Below are 15,967 nucleotides of genomic sequence, written 5' to 3' on the forward strand. Positions count from 1 at the left end.
TAGTTTTATTGTTTAACTACAAACAAGAGATTTTTAATTACAGCAGCAGGCTACCTAACCATTGGTTTAAATTCATATTATAGAAGATGGCTTAAGTTGGTTTTTATAGTGTACACAGTATTATTAGCCTTTGCATTGTTATTTTTATTTTGTTTTAAAAGAAAGATCTTTTTAACCTGATAGTAGATTTTTACATGTATAAAATGTTTAGATGTGGATTTATTAAGTATTAACATGAACACTGTATGTTAAATTGATATTTTTTAAGTTGTTAGTGCATTATGAGTTACGTCCAATTAATTAATTAACTTTACGCATTTGTGCTATAAAAGACAGTTTTCAGTTTCAGTTGGTCACACTTGAAAAAGCCCGATAAGACCGGGCGAAAGCGCTTGTGATTATTTGTGTTTCTCATTGAATTAAAGTGTTTGGTTTTCTTTAAGCTATCTTGCTTGAATAATCATTTTTTTATATTTAAAAGCGAATTATTCAGCAATTTAAAAGGAACTTTGCAAGTTTTTTGTCAAGACGGCTTATTTTTCATCAGAGTTCTCAGGTTTTGGACCCGAAAGGCTTCTCGTTTCATTGGGTTTTTGTTCGGGTCTTCTAGTTTTCTGATTTCTATAACACTGCAACTGCCACAAATTCATTTGCAGCTACTTCTCTAAATATAACAAACCCGTTGACTATTTTCAGGCAGTTATTATTCAGATCAAAAGCAGGAATTTGTTAAGCAAAAGGTAAAGATGCCAGACAACATGAATTTCAGAAGGGCTTTAGAACTGATAATTTTACACTAGTATTTGGGTTGCAGCCCATTTTTTCACTCCATGCAGCCTTTTAGGACACTTACATGTATAAGACAGCAATACTTACAGAAAGCAAGTATCACAGGAAAATCAATGGGTAAAATGTGCACTGATTATGCAGTTGGTTATGAATGTTCTAGCTGGATTCATAGCTGGATTTACTCCCCCAAGGGGAACACTCTGTTAGCTAATCAGAATCTCATATCCATGCTAATTATGGGGAATTTACTCATGATATGGTGTAATACACCCTGCTTTATTTCACTACATTGTACTACATGCATGAATCTACTTTCACTATCACTGTTGACACAGCAATATTTCTTGTTCACTGAACTCACATGGAAACCATCAGCCCATTCTGCTTAGTGGAATCTCTTGAACGCTTGTTTCTGAAGTATTTACATATAGAAATGTGCACATAAGACTAACTCTTTGACTACAGGTTATCATACCCAGTATATGAGATGAATGTCCATCTTTGCTCTCTCTGTGTGTTGTACGTGCTATAGCTTCATCCATGTCCTGCTCTGAAACCTGCTCCAACCAAAACAGAAAAAGAAAAGTTAGATAAAACCATTTACAGCAAATGCTAGGAGAAGTACTCTATGAATACAATGGCATAAAATCCACATTATAAAAACATCTTTTGGAGTCAAAGAACTGTAAGATTTATTTTTCATTTCACATCTTGTTCATAGCTAAGCTGGAAATCAACATGCATTCCTACCAAATGCTGGAACTCTGCTTTATAGCTACATGTAAGTCTAAGTGCCATGAAGGTCTATAAGGTAAACACTTTCAATAAAGAGATATTGTGAAGGAATCCAGGCAGGAAGCAATGAATACATCAGATTTACAATAAAGATGTACATTATATAGGAACCAGTAATAAAACAAGCATATTTAAAATACTCCTCAGTGATTCTTCTGAAGGCAGGCAAGGACTATCCAAAGAGGAGCAAGTGGTTCTAAATTGTCACACTGAAAAAAAAAGTTCTTCTTTAACAAAATAAGACACTGCAGGGAAGTCCTACTCATGAGAAATGCTGACAATGCCCAGTGTACAACAAAGCATCGCATGATAAAGTTACTAGTGTCTATAGTTCTAAATTAAGCTGAGGGGATATTATCATAAATGCATTCATATCCAAGTCCAGTTACCTACTTGGATGCTATTTTATCAATTTTATTAAAGTAAAAAAACCTGCTGCATTGTTATATCGAAGAATATTGTCATTGTGTAATAGTCTGTAGTCACTACACTGACCTCTGACCCTGAAATAGCAGTAGCTCCGCCACAAGACACACCTCTGTGAAAGTTTTCACTGAGAATATTGATATTGTGCAATAGTCTGCAGTCACCACACTAACCTCTGACCCTGAAATAGCAGCAGCTCTGCCACAAGACACACCTCTGTGAACGTTTTCACTAAGAATATTGGCATTGTGCAATGTAAACAAGTTTAACATGAAAAGCCCTGCTGTGTATTAAGTTTAACTAAGTAAATACCTGCCTGGCCTGTGCTGGAAAGTGGCTGTGACATTCCACCCAAAGGAGTAGTCCTTGCTGTGTAAGGTCTACTTACTAAGTTGGCCACTGTCTGTTTCCCTAGCTTCTTGGTGTCCACATTCAATACATGAAAGAAAACTTGCTCTACTTTGTGCCTTCTTGTTAATTGCTCTGTACCAGCTATAAACCAATTGCACTCTGTAATAACTGGCCTGAAGGTGGGAACCCCCCTTCCTGTCTCTCCCAAATCTTTTTCACCAAATTATCTTCTGCTTTCCTGCACGTGCCAGAATAGAACAACTGTACTCTTTTCTCTTTGAAGTTTTCTTAAATTAGATCTGCTTTGGCTCCTGCTCCAATGTCTTCATTCTTCATGTCCCAAACTGTGCATCCTACTACCTACCTCAGGCATTCATACCCTTCACCTCTAGCTTTATCCACAGCTATGCTTTCAATGTGCAGGTTTCTGTGCCATAAAGAGGTACTATCACATGACTATTTTGTATACTTTACTTTTCTGCTTCCTTAGCATTCTTCTTTTGCACATTACCCATAATATTCTGTTGCCAGTTGGCTGCATCATCTCTAATTCTAGCTTTAGCCTCCTTTACCCCCTCTGACACCTGAAGCTGTTAACCTGTTCCATTATTTTCCCTTCTATCTCACTGTTCAGCTTCTTCTGATTTTTCCCCATGTGCTGCCATGACAGTGCTGTCTATACTGAGTTTCATATGCCTTCAGTTATGCATTCCATCCACTATCATCTGCTGAAGTTCTTGCTCAGTGTCTGCTTGCAAAGCCACATTGTCTGCATACAGCAGGTTTGTTGATCTGTCCCCTCTGACTTGTTTTTAATGTAGTTCATCACATGTATGAATAGAAGTCAGCTCACAGCTGAACCCTGATGCACACCCACTACCAATGGGGACCTCTCTGTGAGTTTGAACACTGCTTCTACTTGCGTACTTGTACATAGTCTACATCAACTTTACCAGTGTCTGGGACTTTAACGCATCACAGGAGTGCCCAAATCGTCTTTCTTGGGACCATGTCATATGCTTTCTCCAGGTCTGGGAATACTAAGCTGGTCTCTTTCCTTATCTCCAGCTTCTTCTTCCTTATCTGTATCACTATAAACATCGGGTCAGTTGTGCTGCATCCTGAGCTAAATCCAAACTGCTTATTTATCATCTTACTTTCTACTGCTCTCAGCATTCGTTTATCAATCACCTTCTCCAGCACTTTCATGACGTTTATCAGGAGTTCGATACCTCTGTACCACCCAAAGTTGGTAATACCCCCCTTTTTCCTGCACATTGGCACTAGGCCACCTATTCTCCAGTTATCTAGGATACTCCTTTACTTGCATACTGTTTTGAGTATCCTCAGGAGTCATTTCTATCCTAACCTACCCAACATCTTAATCATATGTGCCTTGACCTCACCTGAGACTGCTGCTTTCTTTGCCTTCATTTTCCTTAGCTTCTTCTTCCTCTGTCACTGTAGGCTGTGCATGGGGCAGTACAGCTTCTGTGAGGTTTTAGTCATTCCAAAGCTGCTGGAAGCACTTCCTCCATCTGACTTTGATGTTCTCTGGACTAGTGAATAAATTGCTGCTTGTATCCCTTATTAATATTGTGTTATGAATCTTCGTTATCTTTCTCTGTTTGCCTTGCACACTGATCTATTTTATTTGTCTCATCTGTTGAGTCACTTTCATAGGATCATAGCAGGTTTCTAGGCTACTGACCCAGAGGTCATTTCAAGCCTAGTCATTTCATCCCAATGTAATACCACAGATACTCTAGTCAACATTCAGGATTGCATTGACTGCCCATGTCCAGCAGAATTGTGGGTGCTATTCCCGGTATGAATTTATGGTGTCCTATCCACTCGTTCAGGTTCCTTTTGAACAGTGTCATAGAGGTGCTCTGTTTCACATGAATTGGCAGCCTATTCCAAAGATGTGGCAGTCACTGGGAGACAAGTCTGTTCCTCCAGCACATCCTATTCCAGTCGCAGGCCCTCTAGTCCCATTTGATTTATGGATGTACAGTAAATTCATTCAGTTTGGGTCAGAGATTGTTCTGTAAGCCAGGCATAAGTCTCCCCTAAGAAGTTTATATAATACTGAGTATTGTAACAAGGACTTTAGTCTGTCTGTGTAAAACATGTGCTGGAGTCCCTTGATCTTATTTAGAAACCTCTGAGGTCTCTCCAGTTGCTGCAGGTGCTTTGTACTGTACATGCCAAAAGGGCCACTATACTCAATTATGGGCCTGATAGTGATGAGTATAGAGGGGTTATAACCTCCTTTGCTAATCAAGTGTGCTATGTGGTAAGCCTCCCTTACTACAATAGGCACATGGTGGTCAAAGTTATGGTCACAGTCTACTTGTGATCCCAGATCTCTTACCACTTTGTAGGTACATAGGGTATTGGTTGTTAATTTGATAGCGTGAAGGGACATTGCTTTTACCAAAGGGAATAATAATGTATTTCTTTGCATTAAGTTTGACACTGTGACTAAGACACCAGTCGTCGGTCAGTGTAAGACCCTCCTGAAGTATATTGACATCATTTGGGGATTCAATAATTGCACCGAGTTTGCAGTCATCCACAGACTTGATCAGCCACAGCCCCTTAGTTTTGGCCTCAATTTCTGGGAAGTATATACCAAACAGTAGGGGGTCCAGCACTGACCCTTGTGGTACCCCTCTGGTGATAGGTCTGCTGGTTGATGTGGAGTCACCCACTTTGACAGTGTGTGATTGGTTTGTGAGCCAGGTGGCAAGCCATCTTACAACAAAGGGATTTACATTCAGTTTGCTAAATTTATTGGTAATGCCCGAGTGTGGGATTGTGTCGAAGGTCTTTGCCATGTCAAGGTATGCTGTGTGTACAGATCTGCCCTCGTCAGTGGCCCTGGACACATTTTCAAAGAAATCCACTAGGTTTAACAGGCAGGATCTGCCCTTGATGAAGCTGAATTGGGTCAGATCCAGGGTTTGGAGGCCACCTATGTCTTTACTTATGCGGTCCATGATGATACATTCCATGGCTTTACCAATGAGGCTGGTCAGACTTATGGGTCTATAATTCCCTGAGTCTGTTGCTAAGCCATCTTTGTGGAGATGAATAACTGTTGCTGTTCTCCATTCTACAGAAACAAAGCCAGTGGTTAGTTAGGCTGCGAATGAATAGGGTACTTAATGGTGATGCTAGTTTGTGTTTTAGTTTGTTTAGGAGACAGCCTGGGATGCCGTCTGATCCCACAGAGGCTGTGTTTTTTGCCTTAAATAAGGCTTTGATGACCTGCTTTTTGGATATGTAGGGTGGGGATGAAATTTGTGATAAGTTTGGAGGGGATAAGGGAGTGAAATTTTCACCAAATCTAGCCACTAGCAGGTTTGCTGTCTCTGTGGGATCAGTGTGTGATACTGTTGGTCACTAGTTCGGCACATGCTTGGGTCCTACCTTTTATGCTACATATGTGATTTCTACGCTTTTCTCAAAGTTTCCCTTAGAGGATTTGACATGTTGTCTTATTTGTCTGCTGAGGCTGAGGATGGTGCTTTTCCATTGTTGGGGCCTCACCTTAGTTTTCTTAGACAGCAACTTTTTGCATTTGTTGCAAAGTTTGTTAATCCTGGATGTCCACCATGGCAGCTTTTTTTTTTTTTTTTTTTTAACTTGGGGCTCTGGCTTTGATTCTTTCTGGAACAGCCAAGTCTATACAATTATACAACTGATTGCATAGGGCTTTAGTTTAAGCTTTGGTGTAGTTACCACTTCCACCTGGGGGTGAGGCTTAGAATGCATTTATACTTTCCCCTATGAGGGTATAGTTTGCTTTGGTGAAATTTTTTAGTTTGACTTCACATTTTGTGAGTTCTGGTATTAGTGCCAGTTCGAAGGTGACTGACCTGTGGTCAGATTTAACTAATGAGAGTCCGACAGTCACGGTGGTGTCTCTGTTTGTCATGTTAGTGAAAACCAGATCTAGTACGTTTGTTCCTCTTGTTGGGGTTTGAACAATTTGTTCCAGGACATTTGAGTTAACAAAGTTAAAGAACTTTTGTACTAGTGAGTTAGGGCTTCAGTAGGTTTTCCAGTTGATGGTGGGATAATTTAAATGTCCCATGACCAGAGTGTTTGGCAATATTTGGATTTACTCCAGTTTGGTCAAGTAGGTCTCATGAGTATCATGATCCATGGAGGGGGAGCTATAACTAGCAATGACATGAGTGGGGGTCTTTCTTAGCCATAGTAATCTGAAGATGGAGTAACTCCATGGATTTGTCCGTCTAACTAGTCGGGAGGTGAATTTATCTGTAATATAGATAGAAACACTGCCTTCTTTGGGTCTCAAATCTTCATTTTACTGTCTGAAGGTGTGGAAGGCATTGTAGCCTTCCAAGGCCGGGGTACTCTCTCAGGCCTTGAACCAGGTTTCTGTGACTGCACAGACATCTACATCATTCAGTGACAGAAGTGCTTCCAGGGTGTGCAGACTTTGGTTTAAGGTCCTAGCGTTTAGCAACATAACTCTTATTTTATTATGGTTGGCAATTTCCATGTCGGCAATTTTGTTTTTGAGACCTTGCCTAAAAAAGGCACTATGGGGGAGGCAAAAGCCTTTGCTAGCAGCCAAAAGCTTAGCAGTGCCAGGGTAAAACCATCTCTGGCAAAGCAGTGGGGTTTGTCAACCATGTCATCCCAGACTGACAGAAACCGGACCCCCTTTGAATGACACAAGAAACTAAGCCAATTATTAAAATTGATATTTTTTTTGTTTGCACTGGGGTATTATTTATTTTATTTATTTATTTACTGACATTTGTTAACCGGGTTTGTCCAACTGGGCTTGTGGCCCATTTTCAGTGGAGACCCGAGGAGAAAAGCTCCAGTAATACATTTTAAAACAAGTACAATTTTAAACAATATTGATATAATATCAGTTATAGCAAAACAATTCACATATGTTGGGTTACATGCATAAAGTTAAAGTTGCATTACAAAGAAGCTAAGTAACAATTTTACATTGATATAGTTCAATAGGTCAACAATAAACATTTTTTGTTTGTATAAAATTGTGCAAATGCATAGTAGACACATTGGAGAGAGAGGTGTAATAAGGTACTAAGTATGGTCCTTTTGAGGGTACATAAAGGGAAGGAAGTCTAGGTAGGGTCATGGCAAGGGCAGGTTCTGGAATTGAGAAAATAAGCTTTTAGTTCATTTTTAAAGTGTGAGGTGTGGAAGATTAAACATAAGTCAAGGGGAAGTTTGTTCCAAGCATTGACATGGTTGACATTCTAGGTTAAGGTAATATGCTGCTCAAGGCTAGGAACATACCTGCCTGGGACACATACTAGGAGAGCTCAGTCATGTCTCTCTTCATATTGTCCAGAAGTTGGTAGAGTTTCACTGATGCCTTATTCTTTGTCATTGTGATCGCTCTCTTAGCCTCTTTGTTTTGCATGCTTCCTGCATGATACACCACGTTTTCTCCTGTCAAATACTCAGATTTGTCCTTTGTGAATTATTTACTACTTTAACTCAACATTAGCTATTAAACAGCAGATTCAGCTCAAGATTAGGAGTTACATTCTTCTTCTTTCATTGAACAGTCATTCATGTGCAGTAATTTTTCGTTCATCTTAAATGCCGTTTATTGAGCTGCACAGAGCTTTTTCCCTTGGTTCATTGTCCCTAAAACTGTTCCATGCTTATCCCTCATCTCCTGTATGTTAGTAGCACCTGTTCCCATTTCCTCCATTCTCTTAGCCCCTTTGTTAGCCAGCCAATATTTCTTCTTGCCCTGGTCTGTCTTTTCTAGCTCACCTTTTTCTTTTCTTTTGTCTGCTTCCTGGACTTCTACATTACAACATCTGTCCTTGTGTACCACACTTCTTTTCCTGGCTCAGTGCACAGCTGTTTTGAGATGCTGCTGCTCTTCAGCTCTACCTATTTCCTCTTTTGCTTGAGGTGCCAGAGCCTTAAGTATTTCCTTGAACTATTGTGCTTTCACTACTGTTAGCTTCCAGGTCTTCAGCCTAGTCTCTGTTGACCTTGGAGCTTTCTCTGACAACTGCTTGCAGCTGATTGTGGCCACCAGTGGTTTATGATGTGGGATGACTGTTTCACTAGGGATGACTTTGCAGTCACTGATTCTACCCCAGTGGTCATTTCTTACTTTGGCGACATATACCAGAGTTGTATATTGACCACACTTGTATGTGACCTTCTGACTGTCTCTCTTGGTGAATGATGTGTTGGTCACCATCAAGCCATTTGACAAACAGAAGTCTAGAATGGCTGCTTCTTCTTTATTCCTGTTACTCCACCCATGTGGACCCCAACAGTCCTCATATCTAGTTCTGTCTGTCTGTCCTGATTTGAGGATTCAGCTCCCCTCTTATTACCTCTAACTCATTTTGTCTCATTTTATACAGTAGTTCCTGCAACTGCTGTCTGAAAGTGTGCTTTTTTCACCATCACAACTCTGCCATTGGGCATAGGCTGAGATTATGAATACTACTACATCTTTACACTGGAGTCTGAATGCCAGGAGATGATCGCTAATTCTGATATCATCCCTCACTGTTTTTAGAAGACAGTCACCACGATTCTCACACCATTTCTAATCTATCCTTCCCCTGAGTAGTAAACTCTGTTTCCCAAGCCAAGTGACTTTGCTGCACTGCCTTTTCACCGTGTCTCCTGGATACACAGAATGTCCACTCTCCTCCTAAACATCATGCGCTGCACTTCAAGCTGTGCCCTGACAATGAACCTATATTCAGGCATAGCAAGCCATAGTTCACTTTAAGCAGGTTGATTGGTTTTATGTCTAGCTTTTGTTCAACAGAGCTATCTCATTTAACTAGACTGAGCAACTGGACACCAACCAGCCAGCCAGCAGCTTATTGACTCAGGGCTGCTTGGCTTTATTGTAGGCACACAGTGGCTAATGGGTGCACATAGACATTGGTGTAGGTTGAAGTAGGCCAGGTCCTGAACCCAATTAGCACCAGCAAATGCCCATGCACATTCTTGATGACATTAGTCAGTGTAACCAATCACCAGTTTTTACACCACTGAGTGGTTAATCCTGACATGATGCATTCTCCTCTCTAGAAAATACTAAGCATAGCAGCTGGTATCATCTAGAGTTTGTGCTGCTGCCCACAACTCCATTCAGTTGTGGGTTCAATCTGTTGGCCTGTTTGTCAAGTTTAACTGGGAAGGTTGGCAGTGAACACAGTTCCTTCGATCCTTGATGTGGAAACACCCTGCATGTTTTGTAATAAGATGCAGTCTCAATATAGACAGTGACCAGAGGTCAGGACTGAACACTGTAACTTGTAATCTTTAGCCATGTTCCAAATAAGTCTCCACCATCTCTTGAACAGTATGCTTTAACATGTCTCAGAAAAAAAACAGTAAACACTACATTCTGTGCTGATATGTGATGCTGGTGAAATATTTGCAGCAAAGCATTCAGACTTGTTGGCAAGATACAGGCATCAGTGAGACAGGCTGGCCATGTCCACACAGTTTACTAACATACCATTAACTAGAAATCAAGGTGATGTGTGTGTACAGTAGCCTTTTGGGTATTTCTTAAAGCTATACTACACTATACATTACAAAAGCCAGAGACTTGTTTTTATTGCAAAAAATCACAGACACTTAAGTTAAGCTGATGCTCTCTCACATCTTCAAAGGATGTTCAGTCCAGGTAGCCCTGCATCTCTCCTGCAGCATCAGGGAGACAGTACTGCCCTGTGTGCCTCTGAATTCATAAAACACAATCCTCTCCCTTGGAAAGATGTGGGATAGTCCCTTTTACTCCTTCCCCCACCCTTCCTGCTTCCTTGAGTGCAGGGACTACTAGTTGAACCTCTGTGCCATGGAACTAGGCAACAAACTAAGTTTCTGGTTGGTTTTGGTTAGTATGGAGTTCACATGTAAACAGACACAAACTGGTTATGAATAATAAAAACTGCTAGCAGCTTACCAGAGTTCACAACCTACATTTGTGAGTTACTGGAGGAGGAGACTTGTACAGTGCCAGATGAAGAGGAACTGGCGGACAAATCACCTACAGTAAGACAGCTGCTTGCAAAGGGCATAGCCTTTGTCTTTCTAACTTTGTGGTGTAGTTGTACAGCTATGAACTGTGACTGCCGAATGCTTAATCTATATTGTAGCTTTGTATTAATGAGTATCATCAAGGAGGATAGTTGCATTTTCTGCGTACAGTTTGACGGTGGTGGTTTCATTATGTCTTACAAAGTCATTGATAAAAATTGTGAATGCAGAGAGGTTTTAACATGGTCACTGGAACAGGGGATTAAATTGGCTTTACAACATCTGAATGGTTCCTGTTTTCTAAGTAACTAACAAATCATCAGATGGCACTAAGTGGTAAACCATAGCTAGACATGATTTTAATGGTCGATTATTACTAATCGTGCCTCATGCCTTTGATAGGTCTAAACAGAGAACAGCAAAATTTTACTACACTTAGACACAAACAAAATCAGCATTTAACAAGGGAGTATCTATTCCATGAGCTGATTTGAAGTCATACTATAACTCATAAATGAGGTCCATTTTATTCAGATTTGGATGGAGTTGTGTGTGTATTCATACTTTCTGGGATTTTCCATAAATGTGACAGCAAATTAACAGATTACATCTGCTTATACCTGAACTTGTCCCACTAATGCATAGGGGTATAGTAAGTATTTTCCATATACATGTAACAAGACTTTACATATTGCTAACAGGAATACAAAAGTGGCAGCTAACAGCTTTAAGACTCTGGTAGAAGCTTGTCTACTGACACTTATCCACGCTCAGTTACATTAAAAATAATTTTATCATCATTTTATAGAAAAACATAAAAAAGAAACTAACTGCCCAAATTCAACCATCAACAAATTTACAGCTTAACAAACAATCTTGATGTGATGCATGGCATTTTCAAATATACACAATCAACGATGCACAATAAACATTTATAATTCTGCAATAGCACAATTATATCTCCTTAATAAACAAAAAAAAACCCCTCTCATTTTACACTGTTCTTCAATAAATTCCAATATTATCAGTGTAAGATATGACCTTAACATTTAAACCACTTCTTCCTTACCTCTCCTGATGTGATCTAATACCTGTCTAATATTAGACCTGCTATCTGTAGACAGCCACATATTAGGCCTACCTATAACCACCCAGTCAACCTGTACCTTGTAAATTCTTTATTTTGGCTATCAAGTCTTTTCTGTACTACTACAGTGTAATAACCTACATTATATTCAATAGTCACTGCAATCATAATAATAAAAGTCATTAAGTAAAGCCAATATAATATAACATAATATAATATAATATAATATAATATAATATAATATAATATAATATAATATAATATAATAACATAATATATATGTAACATATTGTTTATGATATATAATAATATAATGTTAACCGTCTTTAAGTAGGCATACCACCCAACTGTAATATACCACGTTGATAATACATCCCTAAGAGTTGAACCAGTGGTCAGGGATCTGGGTATGCATGTAGACAGTAGCCTTATCTTTAACCACCACATGGACACAGTGATGAGGAAATGCTTTTAAGTTGCGCAACTTATAAGTAAGGGCATGGCATTGAGGTCCAAAGAGGTCATTATCCTACAGCACTCTGCCCTTACCAGACCAATAGTAGAGTACAATGCTTTCTTTGTATGTACCCGACCAGGCATATACAGCAACTAGAGTTGGTAACAAATCTGCCTTATAAAGAGGGCCTTAAAGCCCTTTCATTATACCCAGTCTCCTGTAGATTACTGAGGGGTGATCTATGCCTGGCTTACAAGGCATCTGCAAACCCACCCTTATGAATCTCCTACATATGCATAAGTCAAAGAGCACCAGAAATAAAAAGTATAGGGATTTGAAATTTGTCTGTGACTTAAACAGAACACGCTGGAGGGAGATACATCTCCCAGAGACTGCCCCTCCTATGGAACAGGCTTCCCATCCACGTGAAGCTGAGTTTGTCTGTTACCAAGTTTAAGCACAACCTAGACCAATGGATGGGGAATAGAAAATGTACATTGGACCTGGCATCCATGTCCCTTATGGACAGAGGTAGCTTATAAATGCCTGGCCCTCAATTTTTTTTATTTGGATAGAGGACATCATTATTTTTTTGGGAAAACATGGCTAGGCTTAGAATGCCTCCCCCTGGGGTCGTTAACCTAGTAACAATCTATGAATCTATGAACAATAAAAACATTAACCTATATCTACCAACTTCTACCTATCAAATATTGACTCTCCTAAGAATTCTAAATCAAGAAAAAATATTACAATGTCTAATTACTATCTCTAATTGGAAATGTGTAAAAATGCATTAAACAACCCATTAAAAATAATTCTCAAAGGTACAGGAACTACATAAGTTCTTGAAATATAATTGTTAAGAGAAAAAGTTTTAAAAACATACTGTTATTTGTCTTTTTCCTCTTCTTGCAAAATGAACATGTTATTTGTTGGGATATGCTATCAAAAAGATGGATCATCCTCAGAACAAAATGCAGCATTGCTTATGAACCTGAATAATAACTGTTTTTTCTTTTTTTCAGAATAAAGAGATTTGCTTAGTGAAGCCTAGATAAGGGCTGGGATAAGGAGTAAGTAAGAATTAAGAGTTAAAGCAACTGTGTGTTGTGGAAAATGAGCTACCAATTTTGAACACTGATTATTCTACTGAACTGTACTTCTGTAACTAACTGTGGGTGTGAGGTGATTTGTGATATTTGTGTTTTTTTGTCAGGTGTTCATGTCAAACTGTCAGAAATGTTCAGAAAGTTAAAAAAGTTGTTTTGCAAAAGTTACAAAGTTGCAAGTCAACAAAACAGTCAGTAATGCTGTGTACTGTGTGTGTAATCTGGTAGCAATTTTATAAAGAAGTTTTTTCATCACCTGAGGAATTTTGTGACAATAATTCCAAAGATTTTCATCCCTGGCTATCATAGGAAGTTACTAGGCTATTGTCCCTGAGGCCCTTACAAGCCTAGCCAAGATTTTAGCCCATGTTCCGACAAGTCAGCACATGATGCCCCTGTCCAGCGGGGACACAAGTGGAATCCCAGGGGTGTATTTTCTGTTCCCTATCCAGTTACCTAGGTTGTGCTTAAAAAGGGTTAATGAGGTACTCTTCTTGATGTGGAGAGGGAGTCTATTCCATAGAAGGGGGGTCTCACAAATCTGTCCCGCCAACAAGTCCTACTGATGTCACAGACCAGGCTGAGGTCACGTGTGTGGGTTACTTGAATGCAGCTTGACTTGCAGATATGCAGCAGTCCCCATCAAGGCGTGATCTGCGATTGCTTTGTATGTCAGACACAGGTCACCTCTGAGGAGTCTCTGTATGAGACTGAGTAGAGGGACTGGGCTTTTAACCTATCTGTGTAGGGTAGATGTTTGAGGCCGTGGATTCTCCTGGTGAGGAATCTCTGTGGTCTCTCCAGCTGCTGCATGTCCTTTGTGAGGTACATGTTGAAAGGGGCATTGTACTCAATAATAGGTATTATAAGGAAGAATACAGGGATGTTATGACTGTCTTTGTCCCTGGATGAGATACCCTTACTAATGAGGTGGGCCATGTGGAAAGCTTTCCATACAATGGGCAATATGGTGGTCAAAAGTCAGTTTGCAATCAACCTGGGTGCCCAAGTCCCTCACAATTGATTGCATGCTTAGGACCTTGTTATTAATGTGATAATTTGTGGGGACGTGACTCTCCCCAAACAGGATGATGACACTTTTTTTGGCATTCAGTTTGGGGCCATGTTTTTGGCACCAGTCATTTGCTTAGGTGTGACCCTCTTGGAAGATGTCCACATCATTAGAGGAATTGATGACAGCGCCCAGCTTGCAGTCATCTATAAATCTGGTCAGCCATAACCCACTTGTTTTGGTCTGCACCTCAGAAAAGTATATCCAAAATAACAGAGGGCCTAAGACCTATCCCTGGGGTACACTGCATGTTACGAGTCTACTGCTTGAGGTGGCTTCCCCTATTTTGATTAGGTGAGATCTATCAATGAGCCAGTTTGCTACCCATCTGGTAACATTCAGATTAATGCCTAGTGGAGAGAGTTTATTTATAATACTTGAGTGGGGAATAGTATCGAAGGCTTTGGCCAGGTCAAGGTAGGCAGTATGCACCCCATCTTCCCCTTGTCCATGGCTTTAGTGACTGTCTCAAAGAAGTTGACCAAATTAAACAAGCATGACCTTCCTTAATGAAACCAAACCGTGTGGGAAAGAATGTTTGGAGATTGCCAATGTCCTTATTAATGAGGTCCATGATAATCTGACCCATGGACTTGCAGATCAGACTAGTTAGGCTATTGGGTCTCTAATTTCCTGAATTGGTGGATGCTCTACCTTTATGCAAAGGGATGACAGTGGCTGTTCTACACTTGGCTGGGATGAAGCCGGTACTCAGGCTTTGGTTAAATAGGGTGTGTAATGGTGCTGCAAGTTCCTGCCCGAGTTCATGTAGGATGCAGCCTGGGATGTTATCGGGTCCCATGGAGGCTGTATATTTTGCCTTTGAGAGAGCAGTCATAACTTGCTCCCTAGAGATAAGGGGAGGGGGCAGGTGCTGGGGATGTCCTGATTTACTGATGGTGGAACAGAGAGGTGAAGTTTTTACTGAACCTGTCTGCCAGCAGGTTGGCTATATCTCCGGCATTTGTGTATGTGATATTCTTGACCACCAGTTCTGAGCAGATCTGAGTGCTTCCTTTGAGATTGTGGACATATGTGAAGAAGGCCTTATGACTGTCTTTAGTAGATGTGGCCACTTTGGACTTGAAGTTTGCTTTGGAGGATTTCACTAGTGCTCTTATTTGCTTGTTCAGGCTACGGAGACATTGCTACCAATTAGGCACCTGCTCCTTTTTGGTCCTGAACAGTAATTTTTTTTTCCTTTTATTATAGAGTTTATTTATTGCAGATGTCCACCAGACAGGTTTACTCTTCCTTGAGGAGGAGGATTTTGTCCTGTCAGGTATTCCTGATTCCATGCAGCTATATAAATGTTCATATAGTACGTTGGTGTAGGTTTGGACATATGTGACAGTACCTATGGAGGGGGAGGGGGCTGTTAAACTGTTTATACTTTCCCTCAGTAGGTTGTAATCACGTTTGGAGAAGTTTTTTTTGTTTGACCCTAGCTGGGGGTGAGGTGGGGGGAGATGGTGATTTCGAAAGTGACCACTTTGTGGTTGAATCTTACCAGGGAGGATGACACTATAGGGATGCTGCAGTGGTTACTCATGTTGGTTAATACCAAGTCCAAGATATTATCAGCTCTTGTGGGGGTGCTGATGAGCTGGTCCAAGGCATTTGCATTGATGGAATCTCTGGGCATTTGTGTTTTGGCATGAATAGTTCTTCCAATCTATGGTAGGATAGTTAAAGTTGCCCAGGATCAGGGTAAAGGGTTGAATCTTGATAGATTTGAGAGGTTCAGATAGGTGGAGTGGGCATCTTGAGTCAAAGTTGGGGGTCTGTAGCTAGCTATGATTTGAATAGGGGTCTTG

General features: G+C 40.3%; 1 protein-coding gene across 4 annotated transcripts in view; it reads right to left on the reverse strand.

Annotated features, from left to right (window-relative positions):
- PDZD2 (PDZ domain containing 2) overlaps nt 1-15,967 on the reverse strand; it is a 2,738,687-nt gene that overhangs the window by 371,544 nt on the left and 2,351,176 nt on the right. For all 4 annotated transcript variants that reach the window (XM_044073368.1, XM_044073377.1, XM_044073386.1 and 1 more), the window contains one exon: nt 1,265-1,346. In XM_044073368.1, coding sequence (XP_043929303.1) covers nt 1,265-1,346 — 82 coding nt within the window. The remainder of the gene's footprint in view (nt 1-1,264; nt 1,347-15,967) is intronic.

This window comes from Protopterus annectens, chromosome 1.part1, assembly GCF_019279795.1.
Source record: "Protopterus annectens isolate FY-2018-M chromosome 1.part1, PAN1.0, whole genome shotgun sequence".
Taxonomy (NCBI): domain Eukaryota; kingdom Metazoa; phylum Chordata; order Ceratodontiformes; family Protopteridae; genus Protopterus; species Protopterus annectens.